The sequence below is a fragment of the Schistocerca americana genome, chromosome 1, assembly GCF_021461395.2.
Source record: "Schistocerca americana isolate TAMUIC-IGC-003095 chromosome 1, iqSchAmer2.1, whole genome shotgun sequence".
Taxonomy (NCBI): domain Eukaryota; kingdom Metazoa; phylum Arthropoda; class Insecta; order Orthoptera; family Acrididae; genus Schistocerca; species Schistocerca americana.
The window spans coordinates 519443248-519461433 of record NC_060119.1 but is presented as its reverse complement, the minus strand read 5'-3'; the positions used below and the strand labels follow the sequence as shown (position 1 = coordinate 519461433).

The 18186-nt window shown below is 47.9% G+C and overlaps 1 protein-coding gene across 1 annotated transcript in view; it reads left to right on the top strand.

The window, feature by feature from the left end:
* The window catches only part of LOC124570251 (dynein axonemal intermediate chain 4), a 62304-nt gene that overhangs the window by 28604 nt on the left and 15514 nt on the right, over positions 1-18186 (top strand). Inside the window, exon 4 of the mRNA XM_047131104.1 lies at positions 8803-9180. Coding sequence (XP_046987060.1) covers positions 8803-9180 — 378 coding nt within the window. The remainder of the gene's footprint in view (positions 1-8802; positions 9181-18186) is intronic.

Genomic DNA, 18186 nt, shown 5'->3' with positions numbered 1-18186 from the left:
CGGGGCGCTTGACGGTGGTGGAGGAGGTGTGGGGGATGGGAACAACGGGAATGTGGCGGGGAGGGGCAGGTCCCGGGGCCGGAGTCAGCGCCGGAGATGGTGACGGTGACGGTGAAGGCGAAGGCGACGGCGACGATGACGATGACGGTGGCATTGGCGGCGGTGATGGCGAAGGTGACGGGGAGAGCTGGGCGTGGGCAGTGGCCCGACGGGCCACCACCCGAGCCGGAGCTGCAGTGACAGGCTGGGGGAGTGGGGGGAAGGGATCAGAACGAGAGGAGCGGGAGGAAGAAGCGGGAGAGGGGGCGACAAAGATAGAGGGTGAAGGGAAAGTGAGGAGAGGTGGAATGGAAGGAGGGGTGTGGGACTGGGCACACCAAGTTATAGTGGTGGAGGCGGCGGAAGGGGAGGTATAGACAATGGCGGTGGTGGTAGTAGTGACAGTGGTGGTGGGGGCGGACATGACGGGAGAGAGAAACAAGAACGAACAGAACGAAGAGGAGAGGACAGAAACTGGGGACAGACAAAGACAAAGACGGATGGAGACGAAGACGGCCGCAGACCAGGGTCAGGACGGCGGCGATGGCGGCGACCAGGCGGCACCGGATGGCGGCGGCGGCGGCGGGCACCGGCGGCGGCGGCGGCGGCGGCGGCGGCGAGCCCCGGCAGGCGGCGACGGCGGCGGCGGCGTCGGCGGCGATCAGCAGGCGGCGGCGGCGGCGGCCGCGGCGGCGAGCACCGGCAGGCGGCGACCAGGCGGGGGCGGCGAGCCCCGGCAGGCGGCGGCGGCGGCGGCGAGGACCGGAAGGCGGCGACCAAGCGGCGGCAGCGGCGGCGGCGGCAAGCAGACGACACGGCAAGGATTTTCCACGTCGAAGGCGCACCCTGAGAGTAGCCCAGGCAGTGAAACTCTTCGATGAAGAAGAGAGGGAATCCAACCCTCGAATGCGACTTCACTGCAGCTGTGTTGGCCATATATAGTCCGTGGACGGCTTGTGATTGGTCGGCGATTACGTACTGCTGTCGCAGACGGTTTTAGTGTCTGTGCTGGTGGCGCCACCGCTTGCGTTGAAACGTAAACATTGCAAGGAATGTCGCTGCTGCTTCTCTGCATCGAGCGCTCGTTTCCACTCACCGCTCAGATAATATCTGCTATCGCGGTTTAAGTTTTCTCGCTCATTCTTATTTCAACAGCCTCCTTAATAACAGAATCCCAACATGTGGACGCATGGCACAAGATTTTTGTTCCATCAGTCAGTATTTTACACTCCTGGAAATGGAAAAAAGAACACATTGACACCGGTGTGTCAGACCCACCATACTTGATCCGGACACTGCGAGAGGGCTGTACAAGCAATGATCACACGCACGGCACAGCGGACACACCAGGAACCGCGGTGTTGGCCGTCGAATGGCGCTAGCTGCGCAGCATTTGTGCACCGCCGCCGTCAGTGTCAGCCAGTTTGCCGTGGCATACGGAGCTCCATCGCAGTCTTTAACACTGGTAGCATGCCGCCACAGCGTGGACGTGAACCGTATGTGCAGTTGACGGACTTTGAGCGAGGGCGTATAGTGGGCATGCGGGAGGCCGGGTGGACGTACCGCCGAATTGCTCAACACGTGGGGCGTGAGGTCTCCACAGTACATCGATGTTGTCGCCAGTGGTCGGCGGAAGGTGCACGTGCCCGTCGACCTGGGACCGGACCGCAGCGACGCACGGATGCAAGCCAAGACCGTAGGATCCTACGCAGTGCCGTAGGGGACCGCACCGCCACTTCCCAGCAAATTAGGGACACTGTTGCTCCTGGGGTATCGGCGACGACCATTCGCAACCGTCTCCATGAAGCTGGGCTACGGTCCCGCACACCGTTAGGCCGTCTTCCGCTCACGCCCCAACATCGTGCAGCCCGCCTCCAGTGGTGTCGCGACAGGCGTGAATGGAGGGACGAATGGAGACGTGTCGTCTTCAGTGATGAGAGTCGCTTCTGCCTTGGTGCCAATGATGGTCGTATGCGTGTTTGGCGCCGTGCAGGTGAGCGCCACAATCAGGACTGCATACGACCGAGGCACACAGGGCCAACACCCGGCATCATGGTGTGGGGAGCGATCTCCTACACTGGCCGTACACCACTGGTGATCGTCGAGGGGACACTGAATAGTGCACGGTACATCCAAACCGTCATCGAACCCATCGTTCTACCATTCCTAGACCGGCAAGGGAACTTGCTGTTCCAACAGGACAATGCACGTCCGCATGAATCCCGTGCCACCCAACGTGCTCTAGAAGGTGTAAGTCAACTACCCTGGCCAGCAAGATCTCCGGATCTGTCCCCCATTGAGCATGTTTGGGACTGGATGAAGCGTCGTCTCACGCGGTCTGCACGTCCAGCACGAACGCTGGTCCAACTGAGGCGCCAGGTGGAAATGGCATGGCAAGCCGTTCCACAGCACTACATCCACCATCTCTACGATCGTCTCCATGGGAGAATAGCAGCCTGCATTGCTGCGAAAGGTGGATATACACTGTACTAGTGCCGACATTGTGCATGCTCTGTTGCCTGTGTCTATGTGCCTGTGGTTCTGTCAGTGTGATCATGTGATGTATCTGACCCCAGGAATGTGTCAATAAAGTTTCCCCTTCCTGGGACAATGAATTCAAGGTGTTCTTATTTCAATTTCCAGGAGTGTATGTTTGTTAGTGAGCCTGTGCTCCGCACTTGCCGATTTCTCTAGCTATTTTTAACGTGCCATTGGTGTTGTGAACAGTGGACCGATTTTTCGTCCTCCTAAGAAAATTGAGGAGATTATGCGCCCTGTTAAGGATGTCTCGACCTCAGGGTCCCTGCAATTTATGACATCCTCTGCGAGTATGGAAGCAGTTATATAGGTCAGACCATTCGTACCGTTTCCGACCGCTGTTCAGAACGCCAACGGAGTATGAAAAATAGAGAACTACAGAAATCGGCAATTGCGGAGCACAGATTGCCTGCATTATATTTTCTCATTCTTTATTTACATCGTCATTAGTGGATGTTTCACTTAGGAGGTACTTTGTAATTTTATTTTCATGAAGAGTTCTTAAATATTCTACTTGTAGAAGGTACGCCTTGTACACTTCCTCATTTTCTCATTTGTGGTTCGGGTATTTTTCCTTCGTTTTGGAATGACGAGGGTTGGAACTTACATAGTGGCAACTATTTAAAAAAATGGTTCAAATGGCTCTGAGCAGTATGGGACTCAACTTCCCAGGTCACTAGTCCCCTACAACTTAGAACTAATGAAACCTAACTAACCTAAGGACATCACAAACATCCATGCCCGAGGCAGGATTCGAACCTGCGACCGTAGCGGTCTCGCGGTTCCAGACTGCAGCGCCTAGAACCGCACGGCCACTTCGGCCGGCCGGCAACTATTTAGTCACAACCGATACAAAAGAGTTACATTTTTGCACCTGTTACTGGCCTTCAAAGTAGTCACCAGCGTTGTGTAGAACCCGTTGCCAGCGATGTGGAAGTCGTAGTATACCGTTAGCAGAGCCTGTTCTGTTGATGGTGCGAATGGAGCGGTCTACTGCCTATCGAATCTCTGGAACAGTTCTGAAGCGCATGCCACGAAGTAGTTTCTTCATCTTCGGAATCAAATCAAAGTCACAAGGACTTAAGTCTGGGAAGTATGGTGGATGGTACAGTACTTCCCAGACCCATCGGCCGAACAGAGCAGCCACAGCTTGCGCTGCATGCGCCCACGCATTGTCATGCACAATGATGGGTGGGTTGCGCAGAAAGTGTCGCCGCTTCTTTTGCACCATCACAGTCGTACACGAGAATCACCACAACTTTCACAATACTGGGGCTCTGACACATTTTCGACTTTCGCGGCGACCCACAATGACACCATTCGTTGGATTGGCGTTTCAGTTTTAGCTCGTACCAATGCTGTGATAAGTCGTAAGAAAGCCTCTCCTTCGCGTTCATAGCGCTCCAAGTGCGTCTGAACAGCGTCGTAACGCATCCCATTCTGCATTTCCGTCAAGTCATGCGGAAGCCACCGTGATGCAATTTTTCGCATGCTCAGGCGTTCCTTCTGGATGCGAAGCACATTCGTATGCTCTAATCCAGTTTCGTGGGCGAGCTCACGAGTCGTATGGCGTCGATCACTGTCCATTAACGCGGCAACAGCATGCACTTCTTCTTCAGAGACGCTAGGACGACCTGCCCGATGAATGTCTCCCACAGTTTGCTGACCTTCGTTGAAGGCTTTTACCCAACGTGCCACTGTTCTGTACGGCAATGCCGATTCCCCACACGCCTCTAGAAGACCTTGATGATACTGTCGTGCTGTTACGAATGACCTCTGGCACATTCAGTCTTGATCCAACTCCGTTGTTCCTGTTTCGAAAACATAGTGACACCGTTACGTTAGACCGCTCGCTCACAAGTGACTGTTTATCCCTCGATTGTGCGCACGCCGGTGACGTGGGACGGGCGAGTCCATTTGCTTGGAGGTAAGGTAGGTATGTCAACAACATGTGCTATCAGTGACAATAGTAGATTCCATTGCATAGTGTCTCCACAGCAGTGTTGCCACTATTTAAGTTCCAACCCACGTATTGTTGTTGTTGTTGTGGTCTTCAGTCCTCAGACTGGTTAGCTGCAGCTCTCCATACTACTCTATCCTATGCAAGCTTCTTCATCTCCCAGTACCTACTGCAACCGACATCCTTATGAATCTGTTTAGTGTATTCATCTCTTGGTCTCCCTCTACGATTTTTACCCTCCACGCTGCCCTCCAATACTAAATTGGTGACCCCTTGATGCCTCAGAACATGTCCTACCAACCGATCCCTTCTTCTAGTCAAGTTGTGCCACAAATTTATCTTCTCCCCAATCCTATTCAATACCTCCTCATTAGTTATATGATCTACCCATCTAATCTTCAGCATTCTTCTGTAGCACCACATTTCGAAAGCTTCTATTCTCTTCTTGTCCAAACTAGTTATCGTCCATGTTTCACTTCCATACATGGCTACGCTCCATACAAATACTTTCAGAAACGACTTACTGACACTTAAATCTATACTCGATGATGACAAATTTCTCTTCTTCAGAAACGCTTTCCTTGCCATTGCCAATCTACATTTTATATCCTCTCTACTTCGACCATCATCAGTTATTTTGCTCCCCAAATAGTAAAACTCCTTTACTACTTTAAGTGTCAACCTACGTATTATAACCTTAAAAAAATTATGAAATAGTGATCCAAATATATATCACTGCCTCTGTGTTCTGTAACATCCTGCACCATAGGATTAACGTATTATCCACTATCAGATAATCGATTAATTATCTGTAGCCTCGACTACGCCATATAAACTTACGAATATCTTTCTTGAGGTAATAGGTTAATTTCAGCTGGTTGAAAGTTGCAAATTGCCAAAGTTCCTCTCCACTTTCATGTACTGTTACTTCTCTGAAACTTCGAACAACATTTGGAATAGGTATTTTGTGTACCCTAGCCTATAATCTACTCATACGATAAGTTGGTCACTCTTAATACATTTATCTGTTACGGATGGTCGTGTTTTAAAAAACTGATTTGTTTCGACTTTTTTCCCTTTTCAGTAGTGTAACACGGCTATCATTATCTTTTGTCGTCGTTCTATTTTAAATCATGCAGTTGCCATTCTTTCATTTATTATAGAAACATCTTAATAATTTCCTGTTACCCGCATAGCTTACTGCGCGTGTTAGCAGGCCGCTTACGGGATTCCGGTATGATCGTATCCGCCCGGCGGATTAACGCCGTGGACCAGTGTACTGGCCCGGCCAGATGTGGCTTTAGGTGGTTTCCTACATCCCAGTAGGTGAATACCGGGCTGGTACCGACGTCCCGCATCAGTTACACGTTTATACATGTAGGTAGTTACGGTACTCAAATTCCTTTCATCATGCGATGGAGGAGGGGGGGGGGGGGTAAAGGGGTGGTGATTGGAAAAGGAATTCGGCCACCCTCTAACACGAAAAATGCCAAATCGAATAATAACCATGCCAATCGCGTCAAGATACAAGATAAAGGCAACAGAGAAAGGAGAAGAAATTACTTGATGATTAAAATTCTGCCGGGTGTAGTATCGCGTCATAGTATAAAATACCTACCGAAGTAAAAGAAATGAAGAGGGCATGGAAGAGAAAGTTCCGGTAGTACACTAACCATATGCAAGGGCGTCAGTGAAAGACTAAGCAACGTCCTCCGCCGACGAAGTTTCAAACCGATTTTCTGCAGCAGCCACAGGATCCACAACATGATACGTTTCAGCAAGGAAGCAGTCAACAAACTAAATACTGCAGGAGTATATGAACCACATTGTGAGTGTGGAACTGCCTACATAGAGGATACAGGGAGACCAGTTAGCGCACGGGTAGCAGATCACGAACGTTATGTGCCATTAGCACAGCATAATGAATCGGCGATAGCGGAACACCAGCGTAACCGTGGACAGCCTATCTTGTTCCAGGAAATCCGTGTGCTGGCGGAAGAGCCGTAGATGCGTAAACGAAAAATTCTACAGGTGATTAAAATTACTTAGCAGCCCTACAACATCAATAGAGGGGACGGCTGCAGCTATCCCAGACACAGGCCGCGAGCAGTCTCGTGGCAGAAGCTTCACTGGGTATGGACACGGTAGCCCGAACAAACAGCTAGTAGGGAACTGCTAGTGAATTTACGCGCACACCAGGATGAGAACATGCACTCTGTCTTCAGGCCACAAGCGGCCCATCGGGACCATCCGACCGCCGTGTCATCCTCAGCTGAGGATGCGGATAGGAGGGGTGTGTGGTCAGCACAGTGCTCTCCTGGTCGTTATGATGGTTTTCTTTGTCCAGAGTTGTGATGGTTTTCTTTGTCCAGAGTCACTACTGTTGGGTCGAGTAGCTCCTCAATTGGCATCACGAGGCTGAGTGCACCCCGAAAATTGGCAACAGCGGATGGTGGCCCAGATGGTCACCCATCCAAATCCCAGCCACGCTCGACAGCGCTTAACTTCGGTGATCTGATGGGAACAGCTGTATCCACTGTGGCAAAGCCGTTGGCAGGAAGAAAACATGCTCACCAGAAACTAAGGCCGATTAGCACTGTCGTCAATCACTTACAAGCTGGCTAGCCCACCAGTCACTTCTTTTGTACCCTCTCCCCTTCCGTCATGACTACCCCATTATATTCCAGGGCCAATAAAGTTTCAAAAATATGACATATTGACACCGATCGTCTAAAATAAGTAGAGCCACCTTTCCTCCACAACATCCTCTATGATGACCAACCCTGGTACACTGCCACACCTTCAGAAATACATCCCTCCGTCCCGAAACCTACACACACTCTGTAACCTATCCCACGGCAACTTCAACCAACTCCCTCTCCTAGTCACTGAGATCCACCCTGCTATTTAACCCTCCTACTAACTGTAATGAGAAGTAGTAGACATGAGAACAGCGAGAAACTTAACATCAGGACTGATGGTCACGAAGTCAATGAAGTTAAGGAATTCTGCTACCTAGGCAGTAAAATAACCAGTGACGGACGGAGCAAGGAGGACATCAAAAGCAGACTCGCTATGGCAAAAAAGGCATTTCTGGCCAAGAGAAGTCTACTAATATCAAATACCGGCCTTTATTTGAGGAAGAAATTTCTGAGGATGTACGTCTGGAGTACAGCATTGTATGGTAGTGAAACATGGACTGTGGGAAAACCGGAACAGAAGAGAATCGAAGCATTTGAGATTTGGTGTTACAGACGAATGTTGAAAATTAGGTGGACTGATAATGTAAGGAATGAGGAGGTTCTACGCAGAATCGGAGAGGAAAGGAATATGTGGAAAACACTGATAAGGAGACGGGACAGGATGGTAGGACATCCGCTAAGACATGAGGGAATGACTTCCATGCTACTAGAGGGAGCGGTAGAGGGCAAAAACTGTAGAGGAAGACAGAAATTGGAATACGTCAAGCAAATAATTGAGAAAAAAAAGGAACTAGCTGTAACTCTTCCCAACCTATTGCAATCCACACGAGGGCTCCTCTCTCCTCTCCCTCTCTATCCAGCCCCATCACTTTCCTATTGCAACCCCACTGCCCTACCCATATGACACAGTACTCCTCAACCTCTGTCTTTCTCACCGACTGTATTTCCCACTATCCACCTCAGCTCCTGCCTCTCATTTCCATATTTTTTACTGTCTAACGGACACCTATCTTTCTACCCGCACTTTTCAACCCTAGAACACATTCTCTCTGTCAATATCTCTCGCCCTAGTGCCGGTTCTTCAGTTATTATGAGAAAGTGCAGCGCTTCATTGTTTAATAAGAAGAATTTCACTTTCCTGAGATGTTTTTAAAATGAAACATATTTCCGTTTTTTTAACTTTCCTCTTTGATTTTTAATTTAAAACAAAACTCAACCCCAAATATTGTTTATATTTCTCATTGTAATTTTTTTTTAATTCGCTTGGCTGAAAAGTGGAGAATTGTACTGCTGACAGACCACCCCCCACCCATACTGGGCGGGGGTATGAGATTACAATAAAGCGAAAAAAACTCCACCAAAACCAGTCTTGTCCTGAGGTAGGCCGTTGTGATACGGTCGGAACGTTGGTTTGTGTTTATAATCAAAGATTTTTATACTGTGAGGCAGTACTACACCGAGAAGACTTATGATCGCGACACCGGCCGCGGAAGCCTACGTATTTATGTCGAGGCCGTCTATCGGTAAACTGCTAAGAAGCTGGTACGTTATGTGTTAACGCAGGGCGCTAGCGAGGCTCTGCTGTTCCAACAGCGCGGCGCCTTTGACAGGTACCGGCGCAACGGCGCGCGGCTGGAGCAGACGCAGGTGATGCGCGTGCCTTGGCCAGAGGGCGCCGTGGGCGGCGTCGCGCCTCCCCCCGGCGCGCGGGCGCCGCGACGCCCGGGCGGGGAACCCCCGCCGCCTGGGGAGCCGGTGTCGTGCTTCGCGGCGGCGCTGGTACTGGCTCTGCGGCCGGACGGCGCGGGCGACTACCTGGTGGGCACCGACGCGGGCTGCGTCCACGTCTGCTCCACGCGCAGCCTGCACCGACACCTCGACCACTTCCGCGCGCACCGCGGGCCCGTCTACTCCCTGCAGTACTCGCCCTTCTGTCCGCAGGTGACTACTGGTCTCCTCTAGCTCTCCTCCTCCTCCTCCTCCTCCTCCTCTTTTCCATTCTTCAGGAGCTTTCCGCTTTGGGAAATCTTACGTACCAAAATGAAAGAGGTCAGCACGCTTGACTATGGAACGATTTCAGTTCGGAGACTATGACGTACCAGGTGTCCAGAATTTTGGTTTTCTTAACTGGAAACACAACTAGTTCCGGGAAGACATGATCTCATTATCAAGTTCTATGAACAAGGAAAAGACAGATCATTACTTTCACACACTAACATGCTTGTAGTGGAAATACAGAGATGGACAAAAATATGGAAGCACCAAAAACACAACACATTACCATCCCTTATACAGTGTTGGAAACGTGTTGGCATTCAAAACAGCTTCCACTCGTCTCAGAATGGGTAGATACAAGCCCTGCAGATTTTCAAGGGACTAGTGGCAAGTTCAGGTAACGATGCTGGAGGTGGATAGAGATCATGCACCCTTCTCTCTAAAGCTGATCACACAGGATGAATAACAATGGAAAGTGGAAATGAGCGTTGGCGCCATTGGTCGGGAGGCCCCTTGCGGGTCAGGTCCGGCCGCCGTGGTGCAGGTCTTATTACATTCGACGCCACATTGGGCGACTTGCGCGCCGGGTGGGGACGAAATGGTGATGAAGACAATACAACACCCAACCCCTGAGCGGAGAAAATTCCCCATCCAGCTAGGAATCGAACACGGGCCCGTAGGACGGCAATCCGTCACGTTGACCCCTTTTTTTTTGTAATATCATTTTGTTCGCTGTCGTTCATTGCATCCGTTCGGGGCGGACGTAGCAAGACACCCGTTTTAGTTCGTTGTTGATCCATTAACTCAGTTTTTGTATTAAAGAGGGCAGCTAACCCTCTGACCGAACACGCTAAGCTACCGTACCGGCGCCACTCAGCTATTGGGGCGGACAATAACAATGAGATCTGGTGATTGTGTTGGCCAGGGGAGATGCGACAATTCATCCTCGTCATGCAGTGTAGGCTTTCACGGCCGGTGTTGTCTTCAGTTGAAACTTCCGGGCTGAGAGGCCGTGGTCGATGTATAAAATTTCCACCTAACGTTTCGTCTCCGTCTGCGACAGACATCTTCTGAGGTCGTCCGGCTACTGCCACTGAGGATCCAGGTACTCTCGCATTTATAGAGCGCATAGAAGGCACCACCATTCGTCACGTGATGCCGACGGCATGCCTATCTTTGGAAGGCGTCATCATTCTCGATTAAGAGTAATCGACTGTCGTTCTGCTGGCGCAACATCGACATCCATATTTTGTTCAACTTTAAAACTTCTTCTTTTCTTTTAAAATTATTGTGGTGTTTGTGAATCTCTATTGCTTCTCTATACATGCGCGCATGATAATGGGATGTTCGTTCTAGAACGCTTGTCTCATTAAATTTAATTTCGTGGTTCCCAGCTCGAAAAACATGCACAGCTACGGCCGATTTTTCGATGTGTCCTAAGAGACGGTTGCTTTTATCTTCGCTAAGCGGGTGTTTACACTTCTTTTCGTTGTTCCTATATATACTTGTCCACAGCTGCATGGAATTTTGTAGACCCCAAGTGTTGTTAGGGGGTGTCGGACGTCTTTTGCAGTTCTTAAATATTCCTTAATCTTCTTGGTGGGTCTGAAGATTGTTTCGGTCCCATACCTGGCCAGAACTTTCCCGATACCGTCCGTGACTTTATTAATGAACGACAGGAAAACTCTTCCAGTAAGTGACCATTGTTGCTCTTGACTTCTGGCTTCTTTTCTTCTTTCATGGAGGGCTCGATCAGTTTCCTTGCTGGATATCCGTTTTTCATGAAGGCTGACCGTAACTGATTTAATTCATCTTGCAAGTAAGCAGGCTTGCAGATTTTGTTGGCTCTGTCCACCAAGGTTTCATGATACCTCTTTTTTGCCTAGGATGATGGTTTGATTCCTTGTGGAGGTATCGATCCGTGTGAGTGTTCTTTCTATATACTTTGTGGCCCAGCATCCCATCCACCCGTTTAATTACCGACACATCCAGGAAATTGAGTTCACCGTTGCTCTCTTTCTCCATCGTAAACTGTATCTTCGGGTTAATACTCTTCAGATGAACCAAGAAGACATCCAGCTCTTCTTCACCATGAGCCCACACAACAAATGTGTAATGAACATAGCGGTACCATTTAGCTGGCTTTTTACTCGCAGTCTGCAGCACTCGCTGTTCGAAGATCTCCATAAATAAATTGGTAGCAGCTGGGCTGAGAGGGCATCCCATCGCCACCCCGTCGATCTGTTCGTAAAACTCGTTGTTGCACTGGAAATAAGTTGTCGTCAGGCAGTGTTTAAATAAAGCCACTATGTCAGTCAGTCTCCCGCAGACGGAGACGAAACGTTAGGTGGAAATTTTATGCATCGACCACTGCCTCTCAGCCCGGAAGTTTCAACTGAAGAATTCATCCTCGTGTTCGCAAAACAAGTCCTAGACGACGCGATCTGTTTGAATAGGTGCGCCGTCGTCTTGGAACACAATATCACCATTGGGGAATAAATATTGCACAATGGCATGGACCTGATCAGCCAGAATGGTCACATAATGCTTGGCTGTAATGGCACCTTGCAGAGTGACCATGAGACCCGTGGAATACCATGATATGGCTGCCCAAATCATAACCAAACACCCGCCATGTTTCACACTTGAGACGTGAACTCGCCAGAAGTGGCAAACATCGTGAAACAAGACTCATCCGACCGAATGACATTCTTCTATCGTTCTTTAGTCGAGGTTTTATGGCTTCACCACCATGGTTTCCTGTTACGAGCATTTGATTTTGGAATTCTACCTCGTCCAGCTCCCTTCGAGTTGTTTTGGTACTGAGTACGATATTCAGGTTTGCAGTGACTTTCGCAGCCATGGTGCTCTTCAATGGCCGTCCGCCACAATCACTCAACACAGACTTTAGTCTATGTTGTGACTTGTCAGACGAGGTTTTTCCGCTTTTCCTGTTTACAGTATAACTCCTCGATACGATGCCTCTTCAAATACGAAACACTTCGGCTGCCTTGGTTACGGAAGGACACACCATGCGAACATCAACAATGTACCCTAATTCCACTTCACTTAGCTCCGACATAATGCACTCACAACTACACAGAACTCTGGTCTGACAACGACTGACACTTGCAATTTTTTGATGACGTTGCGCAGATACCGTTCGTGGTCAGATTCAACAGTGAATCCTGCAGGATTGTGTAGCACCTGCATTTATGTTCAACTATGCATTTCTCCCTGTATTTCCATAATTTTTTACCAAATCCCTGCATGCCTACATTGTCCATGTGATATTATGGACGTTGAAAGTATTAAGCCATTAAGCACATTCAAAAATAGCCAGTCAGCAAACAGAGACAGTCAAAGATAAACTGATGTGAGAATCGTCGTGGGATAGCGATATGCACACATACAGATGGCGGTAGCATAGTGTACACAAGATATAAAAGGGCAGTGCACTGGCGGAACTGCCGTTTGTACTCAGGTGATTCATGTGAAAAGGTTTCCGACGGCATTATGGCCGATCGTTAGGAATTAACAGACTTTGAACGCGGAACGGTAGTTGGAGTTATACACATGAGAAATTCCATTTCGGAAATCTTTAGGGAATTCAATATTCCGAGATCCACAGTGTCAAGAGTGTGCCGAGAATACCACATTTCGGGCATTATCACTCACCACGACCAACGCAGTGGCCGACGGGCTTCACGTAACGACCGAGAGCAGCGGCTTTTGCGTAGAGTTGTCACTGCTAACAGATAAGCAACAATGCTTGAAATAACCGCAGAAATCAATGTGGGGCGTACGAAGAACGTATCGATTAGGAGAGTGCAGCGAAATTTGACGCTAATGGGTTATGGAAGCAGACGACTGACGCGAGTGCCTTTGCTAACCGCGCGCCATCGCCCGTAGCGCCTCTCTTGCGCTCGTGACCATATCGGTTTGACCCTAGATGACTGTAAAATCGTGGCCTTGTTAGATGAGTACCGATTTCAGTTGATAAGACCTGATGGTAGGGATCGAGTGTGGTGCAGACACAACGAAACCTGGCACCCAAGCTGTCAACAAGTCACTGTGCCTAGGGGACTGATGACCACAGAACTTAAGTCCCATAGTGCTCAGAGCCAGAGAGAGTCACTGTGCAAGCTGGTGGCGGTTCCATAATGGTGTGGGCTGTGTTCACATGTAATAGAATGCGTCTACTGGTCCAAACGAACCGATCATTGATTGGACATGGTTATGTTCGGCTACTTGGAGACCGCTTGGAGCCATTCGTGTATTTCATGTTCCCAAACAATAATTGACTGAATTTTTGTGGACGATGAAGCGAAGCGCCTTGTGACTTGGCTCCAGTTGTTGGCGACTGGTTTGAAGAATGTTGTTGTTGTTGTCTTCAGTCCTGAGACCGGTTTGATGCAGCTCTCCATGCTACTCTATCCTGTGCAAGCTTCTTCATCTCCCTGTACTTACCGCAACCTACATCCTTCTGAATCTGCTTAGTGTATTCATCTCTTGGTCTCCCACTACGATTTTTACCCTCCGCGCTGCCCTCCAATGCTAAATTTGTGATCCCTTGATGCCTCAGAACATGTCCTACCAACCGGTCCCTTCTTCTTGTCAAGTTGTGCCACAAACTCCTCTTCTCCCCAATCCTATTCAATACCTCCTCATTAGTTACGTGATCTACCCATCTAATCTTCAGCATTCTTCTGTAGCACCACATTTCGAAAGCTTCTATTCTCTTCTTGTCCAAACTATTTATCGTCCATGTTTCTCTTCCATACATGGCTATACTCCATACAAATACTTTCAGAAACGACTTCCTCACACTTAAATCTATACCCGATGTTAACAAATTTCTCTTCTTCAGAAACACTTTCCTTGCCATTGCCAGTCTACATTTTATATCCTCTCTACTTCGACCATCGTCAGTTATTTTCCTCCCTAATTAGCAAAACTCCTTTACTACTTTAAGTGTCTCATTTCCTAATTTTATACCCTCAACATCACCCGACTTAATTCGACTACATTCCATTATCCTCGTTTTGCTTTTGTTGATGTTCATCTTATACCCACCTTTCAAGACACTGTCCATTCCGTTCAACAGCTCTTCCAAGTCCTTTGCTGTCTCTGACAGAATTACAATGTCATCGGGGAACCTCAAAGTTTTTATTTCTTCTCCATGGACTTTAATACCTACTCCGAATTTTTCTTTTGTTTCCTTTACTGCTTGCTCAATATACAGATTGAATAACATCGGGGACAGGCTACAACCCTGTCTCACTACCTTCCCAACCGCTGCTTCTCTTTAATGCCCCTCTACTCTTATAACTGCCATCTGCTTTCTGTACAAATTGTAAATAGCTTTTCGCTCCCTGTATTTTACCCCTGCCACCTTTAGAATTTGAAAGAGAGTATTCCATTCAACATTGTCAAAAGTTTTCTCTAAGTCTACAAATGCCAGAAATGTAGGTTTGCCTTTCCTTAATCTACTTTCTAAGATAAGTCGTAGGGTCAGTATTGCCTCACGTGTTCCAACATTTCTGCGGAATCCAAACTGATCTTCGCCGAGGTCGGCTTGTACCAGTTTTTCCATTCGTCTGTAAAGAATTCGCGTTAGTATTTTGCAGCTGTGACTTATTAAACTGATAGTTCGGTAATTTTCACATCTGTCAACACCTGCTTTCTTTGGGATTGGAATTATTATATTCTTCTTGAAGTCTGAGGGTATTTCGCCTGTCTCATACATCTTGCTCACCAGATGGTAGAGTTTTGTCAGGACTGGCTCTCCCAAGGCCGTCAGTAGTTCTCAAGGAATGTTGTCTACTCCCGGGGCCTTGTTTCGACTCAGGTCTTTCAGTGCTCTGTCAAACTCTTCACGCAGTATCGTATCTCCCATTTCATCTTCATCTACATCCTCTTCCATTTCCATAATATTGTCCTCAAGTACGTCGCCCTTGTATTGACCCTCTATATACTCCTTCCACCTTTCTGCTTTCCCTTCTTTGCATAGAACTGGGTTTCCATCTGAGCTCTTGATATTCAGAAAAGTGGCTTTCTTTTCTCCAAAGGTCTCTTTAATTCTCCTGTAGGCAGTATCTATCTTACCCCTAGTGAGATAAGCCTCTACATCCTTACATTTGTCCTCTAGCCATCCCTGCTTAGTCATTTTACACTTCCTGTCGATCTCATTTTTGAGACGTTTGTATTCCTTTTTGCCTGCTTCATTTACTGCATTTTTATATTTTCTCCTTTCATCAATTAAATTCAATATTTCTTCTTCTGTTACCCAAGGATTTCTACTAGCCCTTGTCTTTTTACCTACTTGATCCTCTGCTGCCTTCACTACTTCATCCCTCAGAGCTACCCATTCTCCTTCTGTTGTATTTCTTTCCCCCATTCCCGTCAATCGTTCCGTAATGCTCTCTCTGAAACTCTGTACAACCTCTGGTTTAGTCAGTTTATCCAGGTCCCATCTCCTTAAATTCCCACGTTTTTGCAGTTTCTTCAGTTTTAATCTACAGTTCATAAACAATAGATTGTGGTCAGAGTCCACATCTGCCCCTGGAAATGTCTTACAATTTAAAACCTGGTTCCTAAATCTCTGCGCCGGCCGTGGTGGCCGAGCGGTTCCAGGCGCTGCAGTCCGCAACCGCGCGACTGCTACGGTCCCAGGTTCGAATCCTGCCTCGGGCATGGATGTGTGTGATGTCCTTAGGTTAGTTAGGTTTAAGTAGTTCTAAGTTCTAGGGGACTGATGACCTCTGATGTTAAGTCCCATAGTGCTCAGAGCCATTTGAACCTAAATCTCTGTCTTGCCATTATACAATCTATCTGATACCTTCTAGTATCTCCAGGATTCTTCCATGTATACAATCTGCTTTTATGATTCTTGAACCAAGTGTTAGCTATGATTAAGTTATGCTCTGTGCAAAATTCTACCAGACGGCTTCCTCTTTCATTTCTCTCCCCCAATCCATATTCACCCATTATGTTTCCTACTCTCCCTTTTCCTACTCTCGTTTTCCAATCACCCATGACTATTTGATTTTCGTCTCCATTCACTACCTGAATAATTTCTTTTATCTCATCATACATTTCATCAATTTCATCTGCAGAGCTAGTTGGCATATAAACTTGTACTACTGTAGTAGGCGGGGGCTTCGTGTCTGTCTTGGCCACAATAATGCGTTCACTATGCTGTTGATAGTAGCTTACCCGCATTCCTATTTTTTATTCGTTATTAAAGCAACTCCTGCATTACCCCTATTTGATTTGTATATATAACCCTGTATTCACCTGACCAAAAGTCTTGTTCCTCCTGCCACCGAACGTCACTAATTCCCACTATATCTAACTTTAACCTATCCATTTCCCTTTTTAAATTTTCTAACCTACCTGCCCGATTAATGGATCTGAAATTCCACGCTCCGATCTGTAGAACGCCAGTTTTCTTTCTCCTGATAACGATGTCCTCTTGGGTAGTCCCCGCCCGGAGATCCGAATGGGTTACTATTTTACTTCCGGAATATTTTACCCAAGAGGACGCCTTCATCATTTAACCATACAATAAGGCTGCATGCCCTCGGGAAAAATTACGGCTGTAGTTTCCCCTTGCTTTCAGCCGTTCGCAGTACCAGCACAGCAAGGCCGTTTTGGTTAGTGTTGCAAGGCCAGATCAGTCAAGCATCCAGACTGTTGCCCCTGCAACTACTGAAAAAGCTGCTGCCCCTCTTCAGGAACCACACGTTTGTCTGGCCTCTTAACAGATACCCCTCCGTTGTGGTTGCACCTACGGTACGGCCATTTGTATCGCTGAGGCACGCAAGCCTCCCCACCAACGGCAAGGTCCATGCTTCATGGGGGTAGGAAGAATATTCTGGACAATTCGAGCTAATGGTTTGGCCACCCAGATCGCCCGGCTTGAATACCATCGAAAATTTATGGGACGTTATTGAGAGATCAGTTCGTGCACAAAATCATGTCCTGGCAACACTTTCACAATAATGGACGGGTATAGAGGCAGCATGGCTCAATATTTCTCCAGGGGGCTTGCAAGGAGTCGCTGAGTCCATGCCACGTTCATTTGCTGCACTTCGTCGGGCAATAGGAGGTCCGACGCCATTTTAGAAGGTACTCTGTGACTTTCGTAACGTCAGTGTATAAGATTCGCCAAATACACATATGATGGCAACTTTTTCTTCTTTTCGTCAGTGATTATCTCGTCTAGGACACACCCTGATCTACTCAAGTTTTCGCAGTTATGTGTTTATTTAACTGTGCGGCCTGATACCCTTCCTGTCACTTTAGCTGTCAGATACCTAGGAAGAGAAGTCGTGTGCGCCACCAGTCTGCGATTGTGAAACTTTGGTGTGTGTGTGATCATATTTTAACTGTTGGAATTTCATAAAAAAAAACACATTGAGGCTAGCTGTTGTCGCAGTCACGGTCGTTAATCCGCAAAGTGTATTCGATCCTACTGCAGCTCAGCTTCTCGTCTAATGTTCGCATCATGTAAGAAGGCCCAGTTTTCAGCCGTTCTGCGCATCCCTCTCCACTAGCCACTGGCGGCTAGTAATATTCATTCTCTTTCCGAGCGGCTAGCAGAGGGTTACAGCCAGAGAGCGAGAATCTCCCTCCAACATGCTGCACTGTTGCCGCACTTCGCGACAACCGAATTATTCATGCAAATATCAGTTTCTTTGTTTCCTTTTATTTCTTACAGCGGTATAGCTGTGAATGTGTATCTTGTAAATGTTTAAGTGCGATTAAAAAAAAGGTCAGGTGATGGCAACAAACGTGAAGTGCTTCGCAAGCAGGCGAGGCGGGTTATTTACCGCATTTATAACTTTTTCAAACGTGAGTTAAAAGCAGGTCTCCTACTGTTGACATTGGAAAATACAAGAGCGGACTCCAGAACCATGTAGTGTCAGCAAGAGAATTGTAAAGGAT